The 17,240-nt window shown below is 37.7% G+C and overlaps 2 protein-coding genes across 4 annotated transcripts in view; one reads left to right on the top strand and one right to left on the bottom strand.

Moving 5' to 3' along the window:
* The window catches only part of LOC135466424 (uridine 5'-monophosphate synthase-like), a 63,251-nt gene extending 50,556 nt beyond the window's left edge, over window positions 1-12,695 (top strand). Inside the window, exons 4-11 of the mRNA XM_064743881.1 lie at window positions 3,821-3,924; window positions 4,502-4,766; window positions 5,951-6,082; window positions 6,488-6,621; window positions 6,817-6,946; window positions 7,424-7,508; window positions 8,548-8,646; window positions 9,612-12,695. Coding sequence (XP_064599951.1) covers window positions 3,821-3,924; window positions 4,502-4,766; window positions 5,951-6,082; window positions 6,488-6,621; window positions 6,817-6,946; window positions 7,424-7,508; window positions 8,548-8,646; window positions 9,612-9,802 — 1,140 coding nt within the window. The 3' untranslated portion in view covers window positions 9,803-12,695. The remainder of the gene's footprint in view (window positions 1-3,820; window positions 3,925-4,501; window positions 4,767-5,950; window positions 6,083-6,487; window positions 6,622-6,816; window positions 6,947-7,423; window positions 7,509-8,547; window positions 8,647-9,611) is intronic.
* Window positions 12,696-14,753: 2,058 nt separating this feature from the next.
* LOC135469343 (mediator of RNA polymerase II transcription subunit 25-like) overlaps window positions 14,754-17,240 on the bottom strand; it is a 54,181-nt gene continuing 51,694 nt past the window's right edge. For 2 of the 3 annotated variants that reach the window (XM_064747970.1, XM_064747971.1), the window contains exons 20-22: window positions 16,472-16,580; window positions 15,769-15,934; window positions 14,754-15,349 (exon numbers count right to left, since the gene is read on the bottom strand). In XM_064747970.1, the coding sequence (XP_064604040.1) occupies window positions 15,167-15,349; window positions 15,769-15,934; window positions 16,472-16,580 (458 nt within the window). In that variant the 3' untranslated portion in view covers window positions 14,754-15,166. The remainder of the gene's footprint in view (window positions 15,350-15,768; window positions 15,935-16,471; window positions 16,581-17,240) is intronic. The other variant, XR_010444314.1, reaches the window with a different exon arrangement.

Below are 17,240 nucleotides of genomic sequence, written 5' to 3'. Positions count from 1 at the left end.
CAACACAATGGCTGTTTGACAGCCACAGCAATGTTCACGGTTTCTGACCTGCTACAGAGGACGATTAAAACTGAAAACAGTGCAAAACACCAAGTGACACCTTTTGAGTACTGCTCATGGTAGGTGCAAAAGTAATCTTCTCATGTACTGATAATCCATCCCCCATTGTTTTAATCTCTGATCCATATCACTAGGATTAGAGATACCGCAGGAAACAAAGGAGGATTAAAGGCACCCATGATGATACCTGTTTTACGTGCTTGAATAATTTTGGCTATATTATATCTTGGAAAATTTTAGGATCTCTTTTTCAGTATTTTCTTAATTATGCGAAAATCAATTCCCGCGAATATATTTTTGGAGAAAATTCACAAAAATAAATTCCAGCGAATAATAAGTACTTTACAGTATCTGTTATATGGCACTAGGTTATTTCTTCAGTAAATTCTGCCATGACATGCCACTAGGTAATGTCTTCACTGATTTCTGCCATGACATGCCACCAGGTAATGTCTTCACTGATTTCTGCCATGACATGCCACCAAGTAATGTCTTCACTGATTTCTGCCATGACATGCCACCAGGTAATGTCTTCACTGATTTCTGCCATGACATGCCACCAGGTAATGTCGTCACTGATTTCTTCAGACAGGGCTCCTTTCAGGTACAGCTGCTGACCTCCCCATGACCTTGTGCAGATCAGTAACCTTCCACTGGACATACATGTATCTGTGACCTCTCGGGTTGCATTGCTGCAGTCGTTTGCATATGTGCATTCTGGCTGCAGCAAAGTGCTCAGAAAGCCGACCAGCTAGATGGCCTTCCTGTTTGCTAAGTGGGAGGGAAGAGTTAAGTTGTTTGATAGAAATAGGCAGCCATGGCCTTGCTGAGTGTTTCTATAGACCTTCTCTCAAACCTCCAGTCTATGCCCACAGACTGTTTAGGTTTCAGAACTTTTCTCTGCTCCTCGTTCAAGTGCACTTCTCTTGCTGTGACAGCGTTATAATGTTTGTGCACATCTTTCATGTAAAGGAAATTTGTCATTGTTGTCATTTCCTCTGCGATGCGTCTATTCTGAACGATGAATAATGTCTTTTTTATCCAGACGCTCCATCATATTGACAAAGATACGCCACTTGGGCCCAATTTTAGTCCCCTCCCTGAAAGTAAGATCGGACCTATTTTTGTTCTCACGAGTCTAAAAGGACCTGTTTTGTTGTTAGTTCTGAGGAAGATTTACCTCAATAAATACTGTGTTTGAATGCATGAAGCAAGTGCAATAGAGTGAAGCAGTATGATTATCACTGGTCATGTTTGATCTATTATGCTGAAGCCATTAGTGGCTTTTATCACATGACACTGGATTGTGCAATGTATAAACACACCATGAAGCGGCTATGTTATGTTTTGCTTGTGTTGCTCGGCGTTTTGATCGCTGCTGTCTAGTGGTGAGTGTCTTCAACTTCCATAAGGCAGTAGACTGAAGACTTGCTTGTCTTTCACACCAATGAATGCCTCCATTCTGCTCCACCTCATACTTTGACAGAAATCCAGAGAGCCTTTTATGATATAAAAAAGTGAAATCTTAAGTAAATGCTGGAATGCTGGTAGGCACGGAACAGTGCTGTTGACAGTTGTATGGTCTAAGACACACACACACGGACAATTTTTGGCTGCCAGAGGCAGAGGGTTTAGTGCTGGTCTTGAATCCAAAGCCTGTGAGAAAATATGTGTTTTTGAAGTTTGTCAAGAGTTCAGGGGTCAAAAACAAGCAAGAACCATGTGGAGTGTTTGTTAATAAACAAATGTGGTTGTGTACCGCTGTCGTGCATGTCTGGTTGCTTGCACAATTATTTACGTATTCATAACTTCAGGGCTTTTTACATAAATATATGACTAATACCTTCTGTACGCGGTGGCTTAACCTGTTAAGGGATATGAATATTGTTTTAATACCGGTATACTTTTAATGTGCATTTTTTTTACGATTAGGTTGACTTAAGTCTGGGTTTATACGTTTTTAACATGTAGCTGATATGCCCAATGCCACCTGTATGTTGTTGTTAACACCACGTAGTGTTGCTCTTCCAACAGGTGCTGGTTGTACTTACAACTGCTGACCTATATGATTGTAAACATGTTTTGAAAGAGTCCAGGATTTCTGTTTTATACAGGTCCACATCAGTTGATTTTTGCCCTGATCAATGATATTGTAATATCCTTGGAAGATAGTAAATCCAGTAATTTGATCCTCACATCAGAGTTAAGCCCTAAACTTGTGCTATCAGATCTTGAGGGGGAATGTTACATAAGAATAAAATAAAAAAGAATAAAAAGCTGACCCAGGTACAGTTATTGATTTGAGCAGATCGTCAAGGACAGACTCTTTAAATACTTCATGACTCTGGTTGCAATTTGAACCCAACCTTTGTATGTTTATGTGCATGTATTCCTAGAAGTATATTTGAGAGCTACACGTACATGTGGAGTTTCCAAGTCATATAGGTTCCATACAGCACATTCCGGAGCTTGAGTTTACATGTTGTACAGACACCTTTGGTATTAGATGTGTATCAATAAAATTTCTTGGGGATACTGAAGACACAGCTTCAGTACTGACACCGTAGATGATTTTCATTCTCTCTTACTTCATCTGTATCAGGAGCTGTTTCTGCATATTGTCATGGCATTTTGGTAAGACAAAACCCCAAAAGCACGCTGGTGGGGGGGGGTCTCCGTGGATCAGTTGGCTAGCGTGCTAGCGCAGCGTAATGACCCAGAAGCCTCTCACCAATGCGGTCGCTGTGAGTTCAAGTCCAGCTCATGCTGGCTTCCTCTCCGGCCGTACATGGGAAGGTCTGCCAGCAACCTGCGGAGGGTCATGGGTTTCCCTGGACTTTGTCTGGTTTCCTCCGGCCATAATGCTGGCCACCGTCGTATAAGTGAAATATTCTTGAGTACGGCGTAAAACACAAATCAAATAAATGAATAAACCAAAACCACGCTACATGTAACAGCCTCGCATGATTAGACACCATCATGCTATGATTTTAATATTACTGAAAGTCATTGGAATTAAACTTTAACGAAAATTAGGAATCACAGTTGTCAAGGAAATCTGATGGTGTAGCGATTTTGAGCATATATTTTTGTGTTGTATGGGTCAGTGTGCTTCAGCTATAATTTAGATTCGTATATATGCATGTGCCTACATGTATGTTTGTGTCAGAGATCATTTAGTTTGTGTTGTAACCGTAATTATGTTATGGTTGAAATCTAATAAACTCACTACTTTCTCAAAGTGTTAATGGATGCATCCAATGTGTAATTTATCAGGTTCTTGTGAAGTGAGGATACTACATGCACAAACATAACTGTCAAATAGGTTTCCATGTGCATACCTCTTGACTGTAATCATGTAAAACTTTTTGGCCCGATATTTTGTTTGTGTAGAAAATTACCTCATCCACTAGTCTTCGCACGATAGTTATTACTACAGCCTCAGTACATTTGGTCCTATCTGTTCTCCTGATACAGGACTCTACATTTACCTGTGGCACTACACCTGTCACCTCAGATTGCTGCCTCTTGTCAAACCTCTGCTCTGTAGGTCAGGTATTAAGTATTGTGATACAGAATAGGACATTATGAAAAGCCAGGCTGTATCATCCCTATTGTCAGTAGTGTTTGATCTGCCATTTATCCTCGCAGGCTGTTCATGATCTGTCTGGTATTATTTTGTTGTGGTACAAATGCATTGATGCTGACGGAAATGGCATGGTAACATCACACTGATGCATAACCTTTGAATTCTTTGCAGTCTCTGAAGCAGGAAGGCATTGTGGTACGGGATTGTGTGGTTCTGTTAGACAGAGAACAAGGTGGCAGATCAAAGCTAGAGATGCAAGGGATCAAACTACACAGGTAACACATACAGGAAGGGTGTGAACACCTATCCAAAGCGGGTTGTCGTAATTACAGATTAACATGTACCAGGATGATGACGGATAACAATCTCATGTACCGGTACCTCATCAAATTTCACCAGGGCACATGGTCGTTTCATTTATAACCTTGATAAGGGCCAAGGATAAAAGCACTGTGAAATTTTCTGAGACTTTGACAAACCATTCTTTTGCACTTCCTAATCTTAGGAAACACAGAACAGAAAATGAGGGTTTAGGACAGAAGAACTATCTACATATACAAAGTGTTCTATGACTTTGAGTTTAGTCTTGTTCAGTCAATAGTAAATGGAGAAATTTAGGATCAGGAAGTACTATTGATAACGATTTCATTTATTCTGTGTGGGAGACATTTTGGTGCAGATGCAAACACCATTCTCGACCATAATGAAGAGTATAAGTATTTACACTGAAATGACAACTATATGGAATAAAGTTGTTACGTCCAGAATCTATTGTGATAGATTGATATATATCAATATGATAAATGTGTTTCAACAATTTCATGAATTTTTTTTTTTTTTTTGTCTCCACAGTGTCTTGACAGTTAATCAAATTCTGGATGTCCTAGAAACTGCTGGGAAAGTTGATTCAGAAACGGTAGCTAAAGTGAAGAAGTTTGTAGCAGATAACAGATTTGACATCATGGCCATGAGCCATGCTGCAGCAGCAGCTGCCGCTGCCGCAGCCGCTGCTGCCAACACTGCCAGCGCAGCCAACGGAAACAAACGCAAGATGGAAGAACTGGCCATCGCAAATGGTTCTCCCATTGAAAAACAAGCAAAGTTAAATAAGGCAGAGGTATGTGAAAAGTGTAAAATTGTGATGGATTTGTAATGTTTTGTGAATGGAGAATAATGGTAGTTATATATGTATGAAGATCATGATGATCATGGAAATTCATTCACAGTTGTCATAATACTTTTGGAGCTGGAAATTTATTTGCATGTGTTTGACCACATGGAGGTAGATATTCATGCCTAAATAGTTCTTAAATCACTACACTTTTGCAGTAAACTGGCATTCTTGGTCCAGATGACCTATTTCATTCATTAAATTATATCTTGTGTTGTTTCTGTAAATTAAAATGTTGAGAAAGGAGGGTAAATCAAGTAACCAGATGATAGAGTTGGAGTGAACTGGGATCAGGTAGATGCTTCTCAGGATCCTTTTTCATTTCACGTAGCTTTATGAATCAGTTTTTCAAAAAATTTACTCCTACAGTACATGTATAATGTGTATTTTTCAGGTGGTGAAGTACAAGTATAATGTGACATGATTGTATTTATCAGGTGATGAAGTACATGCATAATGTGACTATGTAGTGATGCTGAGCTGCGGGTGTATTTATTAGGTGATGAAGTACATGTATAATGTGACCGGATTGTATTGATCAGGTGATGAAGTACATGTATAATGTGACCTGATTGTATTAACGATTTGATGAAGTATATATATGATGTGACCTGATTGTATTTATCAGGTGATGAAGTACATGTATAATGTGACCTGATTGTATTGATCAGGTGAAGAAGTACATGTATAATGTGACTGTGTATTTATCAGGTGATGAAGTACATGTATAATGTGACATGATTGTATTTATCAGGTGATGATTTATTTGATTGGTGTTTTACGCCGTACTCAAGAATATTTCACTTATACGACGGCGGCCAGCATTATGGTGGGTGGAAACCGGGCACAGCCCGGGGGAAACCCACGACCATCCGCAGGTTGCTGGCAGACCTTCCCACGTACGGCCGGAGAGGAAGCCAGCATGAGCTGGACTTGAACTCACAGCAACCGCATTGGTAAGAGGCTCCTGGGTCATTACGCTGCGCTAGCGCGCTAACCGACTAAGCCACGGAGGCCCCATCAGGTGATGAAGTACATGTATAATGTGACCTGATTGTATTTATCAGGTGATGGAAGTACATGTATAATGCTACTGTGTACTGATGCTGAGCTGCTGGTGTATTTATCAGGTGATGAAGTACCGTGATCGTGCCCAGCTCTGTTCACACCCCATGAGCAAGGCGCTGTTCCAGCTGATGGATGAGAAGAAATCTAACCTCGCCTTCTCAGTGGATGTCACAGAGTGCGCCAAAGCTCTTGAGGTAAAAAAAAAAAAGAAAATAAACCCTGATTTGATCCTGAAGTATCATCTACTTGCCAAAGCAAAAGATAATAATAAATCCAATGAACAATTCTGGGATATTATTATTATTCAGTTCGTCACAGTTTAAAAAATGTGATATTGCAGATATATACAAGTTGCTGACGGTGTACTTCCTATTTCCTATAATTAAAAACCGATGCCTGCTTTTGTAAAATTGCATGAAAGCTCCTTAATGATGGTATAAGTTGGGCCTGTCAGGTATTGATTATGAGCTGCTGCTTTTTTTTTTTTTTTTTTAATTTAACAAGTGGACAAGGATGTTGAATTTTGCACTTGGCATTATATGACCCTGTTATGTGAATTATTTTTGAATTTGGTTGTAACCCTGGAAATTTTTGTTTAGCTCATAGATAAAGTCGGTCCGCACATCTGTCTGGTGAAAACTCATGTTGACATTCTCAGTGATTACACACCTGATTTCACCAAAGAGTTACAGAAGCTAGCTGAAAAGCACAGATTTCTGGTGTTTGAAGACAGGTAAGGGTTGTAGACACTTGTTCCTTATACTTACATCACAAAACTCTTGCAAACATATGTTTAAATGTTGAAGTTTTTGATTTGACTTGAACAGACTTGATAAGAGTAAATATTAATATTTGTGTATAATATGTGTTAATAAATATATATATAAATAAGTATATATATGTATATATATGTTTTCTATTTCCACAGAAAATTTGCAGATATTGGCAACACAGTAAAACACCAGTTCAGTGGTGGCCTGTACAAGATATCCAGTTGGGCTGATCTAGTCAACGCCCACTCTGTATCAGGGGATGGCATCATCAAAGGCCTCAAAGAGGTACATATCTGTCTCAGTATTGTTAACTAGACATTTAACAGGATCAACCTGCACCAGCTGTACTAGAGAGCAGTATATAGGACCATATGGATAATGATGGTGTAATTTTGTGATAACATAAACACCTTCCAGGTGTGAAAAACTGATTGCCTGGTGTATGGTTGTAGTTCACTAGTACTAAAGCTCATGCTGGTCAAGGGAAATAAAGATGTCTACTGAAATTGCTCTAGCCCACAACCATTGAGCCGGCCGGTTCTAATGCAGGTATTGTTGAATCGGCTGTAGCTTTATGTTGGGAGGTTTGTTCTGATCCAGAGGGGGTGGTGGTACCCACTCGGCTTTGCTCAATTTCTTTCTATTGTACACATGGGTGCAATGAAAAAAATGGTTAACAGTGCATGTTGGTGGTTTTCCAAAGCATTTTAGTCAAAATAATACAAATGTGTATTCTTACAGGTTGATGTGGTCTGTTTTCAGGCATGTAATGAGAGTAACAAAGGTTGTATCCTTATAGCAGAGATGAGTTCATCTGGAAATCTGGCTAAAGGAGAGTACACAGAAGGTAAACTTCATCTGCTTGTAAATGATGATACAGTTATGGGAAAGGGTTGGAGCAGTTCAACATGTACATTTTTTAGAGAAATATCACCCGTAAAGTTTCTGTGGTAATGTTCAAAAGAAAGGTATTAGTCTCAAGGTTCAAAAGATTATGTTAATATCCTCAACTAGATTAGGGATCAGGTAATAACTCACCATCCAGGTATCCTCCATGGTGAGATTACATATAATTTGATCTGTAAATAACAATTTTTGTGTCCAGAGCGTCAGATTATGCTTTCCAAGATTTCGCCAGAGATCACTGTGCTGCTGAGCTCTGTTTGTGTGCGAGGGCTTTGTTTTTTTTTTTATCTTGTCTGGCGAGTCTGGCACGAGAATAAGATTGTGCTCAGGGTTGAAATAAAGGGAGATAATAATTGATCTGGATAATCATGTGATTGCTAAGTTTTCTACAAGTATGTGGAATATCTTTGAGTGACAGGTGTGATGTACACTTGGTGACATAAAACATAGTACAATTCAAAATGGGATTTGAGGAAGCAATATCTACTACCTTCAGTCTTACTGTTGTAAATATGTTCTTACCACAATATGGGGGAAATATTGCTGAAAAGGGCTTTTGGCCATATTCATTCATTCATTCATTCTTACTACTGTGTCAACTTCTAATGTTGAAACATTTGTACTTCTACAGTCCTGCTACATGTAATAACTTATGTAACAGTCCTACTAAAATAACAGGCTGTCAAGAAGATAAATAGAGCAAGAGAAAGGTTTTAAGCTATAATGGCTAAATCTTCAACCTTTTCCACCTCTAAAGCCCTTTTTTCTCTGGAATTTATGCATACAATTATTTGGATAATGATGCCAAAATGATTTCTGTCACTAAAGATGCTAGCTTCATTAAACTTCTGTGTTTACCCCATAGTTCCCTCAGGATGTTTCAGAATATTTTTTCACAGAGGTGCTTGAAAATGTTGAAAAATTAGGGTAAGTCAGTATCAGATGCTTATAGCAGGCCTGTTTTTGACTTGTGTTTACAGCCACTGTACGTATGGCAGAAGAGAACGATGACTTCGTGGTTGGGTTTATTTGTCAGAGACGTTTAACAGATAATCCAGAGTTTATTCACATGACTCCAGGTCAGTTTTGTTAGGAGATTTGCTTTGTCAAGTGTACCTATAATTACTCATATTGCATGTTACCTTGTTTGCTTTCAATTCAGATAAACACTAAATAGAAAGACATTAACTTCACATATTGAAGTCAAAATATTAGTCACTATGTTTGTGCCATCATCAGGAAATATGTACAGTAAAGAATACATAGGCTTTTATACATGTAGCTGGAAGTTATGCAATGCAGGTCAGGTATAAAGATAAGACAAAGCATGGTAAGTCATCAGGAAGGCATGAATGGTTGAGTATGAATGGTTGAGCATGAGTTACATGATGTTAAGCTCATGTAAGAGGGATTGCATGAAATACTGAGGAAAATAGAATAGAATGTATAGTTGAAGCCAGAGTTAAAAGAGGTTGTGGGAGGGAGTTGTACAGTGATGCAGTAAATAACAAAATAAATAAGACAATAGATATAGGTGAAAACAACAAGACATACATATGTAAATATATATATATATATATATACTGTTACAGTTCTGTACAATTATTTAAAAATATACAATTTTTTAGAAGCCATGATTTAATTCTGGTGTATTATGTTGATAGCTAAAGCTTCTTTAATTAGTAAACTGTTTCAGTGGTTTGCTCTGTCAGTTATTCTGGTGTTTCTTAGAAAAAATAGATGGGCATTGCTTGAAGAGTTTAATGTCATGAAAACAAGGAGTTAATTTATGTTGAAATTCCATCTCCCAATTTCTATCTCTGGATGGTTATCAGGTGCTGTAGTGGCACAATGGTTTCCACCTTGCTCTGCTAGCTTTCTCTTTCTGTCCCCACGCCCTCCCACCATAAGCCAAACAGACACACCCACTCACCCGACAGCCATTGTATACGTGGAATGTTTTGGATCATAAATATGAACCTATAATCAACAAAAATGAGTTTTTTTTTTTTTACCGTGAAATGTGTCTCGCCTTCATTGTCAGGTATACAGCTAAAAACAGGGTCAGGCGACGGACTGGGGCAGCAGTATCTTACGCCAGAGCAAGTAATAAAAGAGAACCAATCAGATGTGATCATTGTGGGACGAGGTATTCTCCAGGCAGAGGACCCCGTGGCGGCGGCTCAGCAGTATCAAGAGGCAGGCTACAAGGCCTACAAATCTCTCTTCACCTAAAGCAGGGGGTGAAGGAACCTCCTCAACCTGACCATTAAGTGACCACCGCTGGCTTGAGCTGGATGGTCTGGCCAGCCTGTCTTGACCAGTGTTCATTCGTACAAACTGTTTGATGCTGGACAGTCCCGTGATGTATGACAAGCAATCGGGTGCTGCCTCCTTTTGTCGAGGTTACTAAAATACCAACAGATTGACAAACTATGAACTTTTATGTTGTGTTGGCATGAGAGAATATCTCTTAATGCCTAATAAACCAAGAATAGCCCATGTGTGCCTGGGAGAGAGAGAGTTAGTGTAAGTGTGGCGAGAAATTGTGTGTGTTTGTGGCAATCTCCATGGAAAACATCAAAGGGAGTTAACTCTCCCACATGTGCCATTTGTTCCCCTTGAATGTGCTGTTGATATGGAGTGTAAAAATTATGGTCGTAACTATTTTTGAATATCAAATCATCCATGAATTGAATAAATAGACTAATTATCATGCAATGAAGACAAAGATCTGAAGATGTAATTGCAGGTTCATGTCTGTAGAAGGTGAAATTCTCTAGTTAACAAACTGAACTTTCCGGCAGTGTAGCTAGGTGGGGTACTTGGTAGGGTGTGAAGGATAACAGCTTGTTTGTATTGTCAGCCATAGTTGTCATTTAGTGCTGGTTTCCAAAAATAACAAAAATTTCTTTTTGTTATGTTATTGTTGACACAAAATTTCAGGTCATCTTTTTTCCAAAACAATGACTAAAGTGATGAAATGAATGTCTTGCACTTTGATAATTGCCTCAGCAATCTACAACACTCTGAATTTGTAGGCAACATTATGAGCATCATTATAGATCAGTGTGTAACTGGTCTACGTGTTGTTAAACTAAACAGCTTTAGTCACATTATCAGCACCTGCACTTCACAATTCAGAATTAACGTTTGTGTTTTTTATTGATTTTTGGTCGCCACAATATGGATGAAATATTGCTGATGTGGTGTTAAGCCATAACCTTTCTTTCATTCATTCATTCTGTTTGGTTTACTTAGTGAGATGTTACAGAATTAGCTCTTAGAGAATGTCTGGAATAGATTGTTTATATATGAACATATACAACAGGGCTTTAGATCTTTGTCATAGGCCCATTGTGACACATACCTTATATTTATGAGTGAACTACTTTTTGTAAGTAGTTCATCATACTCACGATAGGTCACTCTTTTGTGATTGCCTGTTGTATGGATTGGATTGGATTGAGAGAGGTATTTGTTAGTGAGTCAGGAATTGTTACCATGGCAGCAGATGTGTAAAAACCTGGTCTTTTAAGGAAAATATCTGCAAAAGATAAGCTGGTGATAGCGATGTTACAGTTAGGTTGATGTCTGCGAGAGATAAGCTGGTGATTTTACAGCCCTGATGCATGTTGGGGAGATGAGCTGTAGTATTATGTGTAGTTTCCATTAAATGGCTTTGTTCCAGAAGCTGATTGGCAAGTTTGTGATGGGTGTCCTGAAAACATCAATTAGATTGGCTTCACAGACATTACATGCTTGGCAGGGCTTGTGCTTGGCGTGCTCAAAAGGGGAGATAATTGTGTGCAAGTGGTTTTAAAAGGAAGGCCCTGCTGTATTGGTGATGTTGACTCTTCATTTTGTGGTTGAATATAAAATGTGAGGCTTTTTCACAAATGTTGGTATATTGTATTTGTTGATAAGCTTATTTTGTACACAGAAGGATCTCTTATACAGTCATGCCTAGCAGTTTCACCAACCCCTCCGGTTGTGCCTGAGTTAGGGGTATAGTACACATATTCATTACTTCATAAAAGTGCAGCTGACTGTGTAGATATACAATCCTAGGCTTGACTTCAGCCTTATGGGAGAATTTGTACATTTGAGGAGTTTTATACAGGCTTTCAGTGGGGTAACATCGCACAGGTTAGAAATGTTTAAACTCCTATGGTTAATGATTTTTCAGTGCAAAATTGATTACTGGCCTAGGCATATTTTATGATGTGCCGAGTTTTTGAAAACTTTTGTTGACTGTTCTAGTCCCCCATTCAAGGTTTTTGTAATGAAGATAAACATAAATCTGTTACACAGGTGTCCGATATGGTCAAGAATTCCTATTGTTCATGTTTAGGATTTGACCTAATGGATAGGCCAGTTTTAATTTCCACCCATGTAGTAACAAAATGGGTAGATATAGTAAAGCTTTTCGTTTCTGTAGTTGTATTCTGAGAGCGTTATTTAGTAAAGAGTGATAAATTGGTTGAATTTGATTTTGACTTTTTTCTGAAGTTGTAGAATCCATTCAGTAGTTCCAGATTTGATTGAATAAAAAACATATTTGTTATTTAATCTGTTAAAAGCTTTAAGGAATAATGTTAGTGCTACACATAACTGCTATTTTGTGGAATGCCTCCCATGTTACCATATATTTTTAACGCAAATCTATTTGGGATTAAAGCCAACTTGGAGTCTCTTGTAGACATTGAACTCCAGTGGAGTATTTGTAGACCACAAATTCTATCTATCTAAATAGTTCAAAGTTGTGCATCATTTGCTCATATGAACACCCGTCATAATGATTCGTGGAATTTATGCTTAATTCACGTAACCATTTATCACCACATGAACTGTATGCGTGGCAGAAAAGAGAAATCATTGGGGAAGTCTAAAATTAAACATACATGTACTTGTATGCTGGGAAAGGACCTTTCCATTTCACTTAGATTTTTTCACCGTCATCATTTTGTCACATTGTTTCTATGTTACATGTTTGTTTTTGGAGTCATTACTTCATGTAGGGTTGTAGCTGTTAGCCTGTTGATGTGGTCATTGACCAGTTCTCTGACATTCACAAATCATCTGGTTTGTCCCGGCTTAACTTAAAATAAACGCTAAAAAAATCTGGAGAAAATGTCTTTGTTTTTTCTGTGATTGAAGGAGGTTAAGACAATACAAGACAATGGTGTGTCAGCGAAATTACAAGCTAACAAGGCAGTGATCATCAATGCTTGCTTTATACTCTGGCTGCCAAAGTCATGACCTGGAGAGGAAATGACTAACTGTTGACCAATGTTTGAGTACAGCTCAGTGGAAACCAGTGTGTCATCAGTTACCTGTCAAAGTGAAAAACTGAACCAAAAGATCCTTGTTGACACCTAATGTACAGAACATTACCTCAGTAACCAACAGATATACTCTTGGCAGCGCATGCGTCGTTATCTACCTTTTGCTATACATCACTGCCACCAATAGCACATTTTGTACAGAGATCCCTGGGGTCCACAGTGATGAGGCAGGAAGTGATGTCAGAAATCACAATCAATCCGTCTCAGCCTTCATCTCTAATAGTACTTTATACACATGCATTCTCTGTATCAAGAGAATGTGCAACATGATTCTGAACAACAGCTAAAAGAATTTCATTGATGAATGCTGACTAAATAAAACCAATCAAATAACTAAACTTATAGGACCTTTGGTGGCTATTTCATCTAACAGGTGAATTACAGACCACAAAGTCTAACCCACAGCTTCTGCAGCTGGGTGGCAATGACTACCTTTCCTAGTTATTCCTTTGTATGTTGAGGTTGCATTCGTAGCTTGGTGTCTCCTGGTCAAGTAATAAGCCATTACAGGTGGAAAACATAACAAATACTGCTTGGTCCTTTTCCTGTACATCAGGGTAAATGCTGCAATATGGCTGTAGAATTGCTGAAGTGGTGTTCAGCTATTCATTCATTGTGTATCACATTACCGATAAACATTTTCCTAAATACACCTTCAGCACCAGTATCAATAATCTGACTAATTACTACCTGCTTTTCTCTAGCTTTTCTTTTTTTTTCTTTTGTTTATTTAACCCTAAATCATAAACACAGGGAAAAAAATGGTGTTATTCATGAAATATATTTAAAGATGAGAGCATACTATATAAAACAATGGTTCCTAACTGTAATGATTTCACTTTTTCACAAAGGCACAAATTGTCCATATTCAAAAGGAAGTGGTATACAGATAAATCTTTTCATTCAGACTTTCAATATAATTTGAAGTTTTCAAAAAATGTTTGCATTGAAAAAATGCTCAGGAATCTGTAATTCCACTCTTCCAAAACAAAAAACAAAGACATAAATATTTTGTGCTTGGCAAATTCATTCAAAATTTACAATGAACATGCATATTAACTGACCATGTCAATCAATAAAGAAACAACAGGCAACATTTCATTTGGTACCAAAATATCAAAATGATATCAAAAAGACAATCAAGACCCATCACCACAGCAGGCTACTTAATTTCCAGACTGACTGCTGGGCCTAAAGGAAAACTGACCTTTTTACAACCCATGAAGAAAGCTGGGAAGCTTTTTCACATGTTGGACCATATCCCAAATCAGAGAAATCTGTCCATTAAGCCACATTCTAAGTTAATTGGAACAGACTCAGTCTCCATTTTTATATGGTAAACTACATCCTAAACTCCATATTTCACTTTTTGTCTCTCCAAAAACAGTATGTGGACTGGTCGTCGGGGCTACCTGACTACATAGCGGTTAACCTACAGCTGTCTTACATGTACATAACATCACAGACAAACAATGTACTGCTGTTTACATGTTCAATTTCTACTGCTAGTACAAAATAAGAGGATCATAGGATTCTGTGCACAAACCAAAACACATTCTAATAAGAAACATTTCTACAACTAAATCATTTAAACTTTGCAGAAAATGCATCAAGTTTTACTACTGTATACTATCAATGTGGGCTGTACTCTCAAACACGATGTCAAAATCCAAGTCTGGAAACAACAGATTAAAATTTTGCCCCAAAGATGTTTCGAAAAACTTCACTCTTTATTTCCAAGTAGATACATATATATATATATATATGTATATATATATATCAGCTACTATGACAAATACTTCAAAGTTCTTGTTTGCAGATATGAAAAATATCTCCATTCATAAAATTTAATGCACTCTAACATTGGTACTAAAAATTATAAATTGTGAACACCTAAGAAAAGAAAAAAAAATCATAAAAAAAACAAACAAATAAGACAGCAACAAATGAATGTAGAGTTATTCAATCATCATGTAGGCAATGTTTTTTTACACTGCAACAAAATTTCTCACCATGATATCACCTATTTTTACCTTCAAATCCTTTCTCACAATTTGCCTAACAACATACCAACACTTCCATTGTCCTACTTCAACTTTCTTAATTTTTTCTTTATTTTGTCAAACTCCAACACAAACACAACTCTAATTAAGCTTACTGTTCAGCTTAGAGTGAAAAATAAAAATAAAAAATCAATAAAAACTTAGAGAGGGCAACTGAAATCATAAAGATCAATTAGAAGGATCAGTTTCTAAAGAATCACCTTTTGTTTCTGTTGGTTTTTGCTGGATGTAATCACCTGTCTGATACCATTGACAAATTCCATCTGGTTTTTAGGAATCCTCCCAACAAACATTCTCTTCTTCTTGTTGTACAGCAAAATAAGCATGCGCACCTCACGCTGAGTGATTGGGTGGAAGTGAACGCAGCCAGCCTGCAGCAAAATACATCCACAATACACATCATGAAGTTACACACTTAGTCTTAATGCCAACAAGGCCTGAGCGCCTTTACAGCTTCTGTACTTGACAAACGTTTTAACTTCTTGCTGGAGTTGAAATAGCATGAGCTGGATTCGAACACACAACCTCACAGGTCTAAGGCCCGAAAGTCCCAAATGGCAGTTACTGTAACCATCTGAACCAATCGATGCCCACAGCCTGTTGAGCTTCCCAGTACTCAAATAGGCACTGAGGTAAAAATATGCACTGATGATGGCACCATGCCAAAAAATTTGATATCGAACAAAATAGTTTCAAAAGTAAAGACTTTTAAGGATGTTTGTGAGAGGGTGTGCTATAAGACATGAAAATTAAGAACTTTAGGAATGGTAATTCACAGATCTATACTTACAAAACCATTGAACAGAACTTTATAGAGATTCTTCAGAGCGTTCAAATCGGTCTGGGCAAAGTGGAAAGAAACCATCTGAGATCTGCGCAGGAGGTCATTGAGTGGATTTAGAAGGCTATGGGGAATGAGCTGCATGATCAGTTTGTTTGGCCATTTGCTGGTATTCCTACGGAGGAGAGAGATAAGGTAAATGTCAAATAATACTGGAAAATCGACAATCAACTAGACAAACCTCAAAGTTGATCAATTCTTAAGACTTATGCCACGAAGCTTCCAGACAAATTTAGACAAGCACAATAGACAATAATAACAATAATGCAATTTGTATTTCAAACCACATTTCAATTTAATAAATTATGAAAAAAATTCACTTGCAGTATAGTCCAAAAGATGATAAATTAATAGTTCTACCAATTTATACTAAGAACAATTACCCTCATGATGAAGTGTTACAAATATCTTCTATTTTCTTGATACTTGAAAAAAAAAACCATCTGTCAAAACAATGCTCAACATAGATACACTATCAATTGATAGCATAATTTTATTCAAACCTCCAACAGCCATTTCAAAAATGACATTTAACACAAGAAAAGATGCATGTCTATAAATCACCAACTATTTTAAATTCACACTGTTTCCCCCCTCCCCAACCCTCACTGATAACAGGATGTTCTCGGTTGGGCGTGGTGATATTACGTACAGATCTACCTCTCCCTGAGCTATGGACACAGTACACGCCAGAGACCGCGTAAGCTTGCCCGAGGAACCTAGGCCTGGCACCTTAGACTTCTCCTGCCACTCCAGAGCACCTGTACAAAAACAAAGACAATTTCTTCTACAAAAAAGTAGCTTTTTTCTACAACAAATTAGCTTTTTTCTACAACAAAGTAGCCTTATTTTACAAAAAAGTAGCTTATTCTACAACAAAGTAGCCTTTTCCTCCACCAAAGTCTCCTTCTTCCACAAAAATGTTCTGGGTACACTGTGAATACTCAAATGACCTTTGGCAGAAGCAAAGTCTGCAATATTTAAAATGTCACCTTTACATTTATACATTACAGCTGGGTATTGTAGAGAACAAGAAGAAATCCACAAACATTGATGCTCCATCTTCTTTCCATTTTACTTCATGTTTTGGGTCTCTATAAAAACCTACTGTAATGCTTCAACCTTTTCGCCTCTTTGCAATGTGTTTATTTAAGAATATTCTGAAGGCATAATTATACTTTTTGTGACATCCTGAAACTGGCCAATCCAACCAATATTGCTTTGACTCTAAAATGAAATTAAAAATGTGCACTGAAAGTTGTTCTTTCATATGTGAAAATGTTGAGAAAAAAGGGTAATACAAATCTCCCAAAAAATAAGTCTTGGAATAAATTACATTGTCAACGTGCATACCTTGTACCTTGCCAGTCATTGCCAATTTCATGCCACACCAAAAGTAGCTTTTGCAGTTGACAAACATT

This window comes from Liolophura sinensis, chromosome 6, assembly GCF_032854445.1.
Source record: "Liolophura sinensis isolate JHLJ2023 chromosome 6, CUHK_Ljap_v2, whole genome shotgun sequence".
NCBI lineage: Eukaryota > Metazoa > Mollusca > Polyplacophora > Chitonida > Chitonidae > Liolophura > Liolophura sinensis.
The sequence above is the reverse complement of the archived record's forward strand: the minus strand, read 5'-3'. Positions and strand labels throughout refer to the sequence as shown.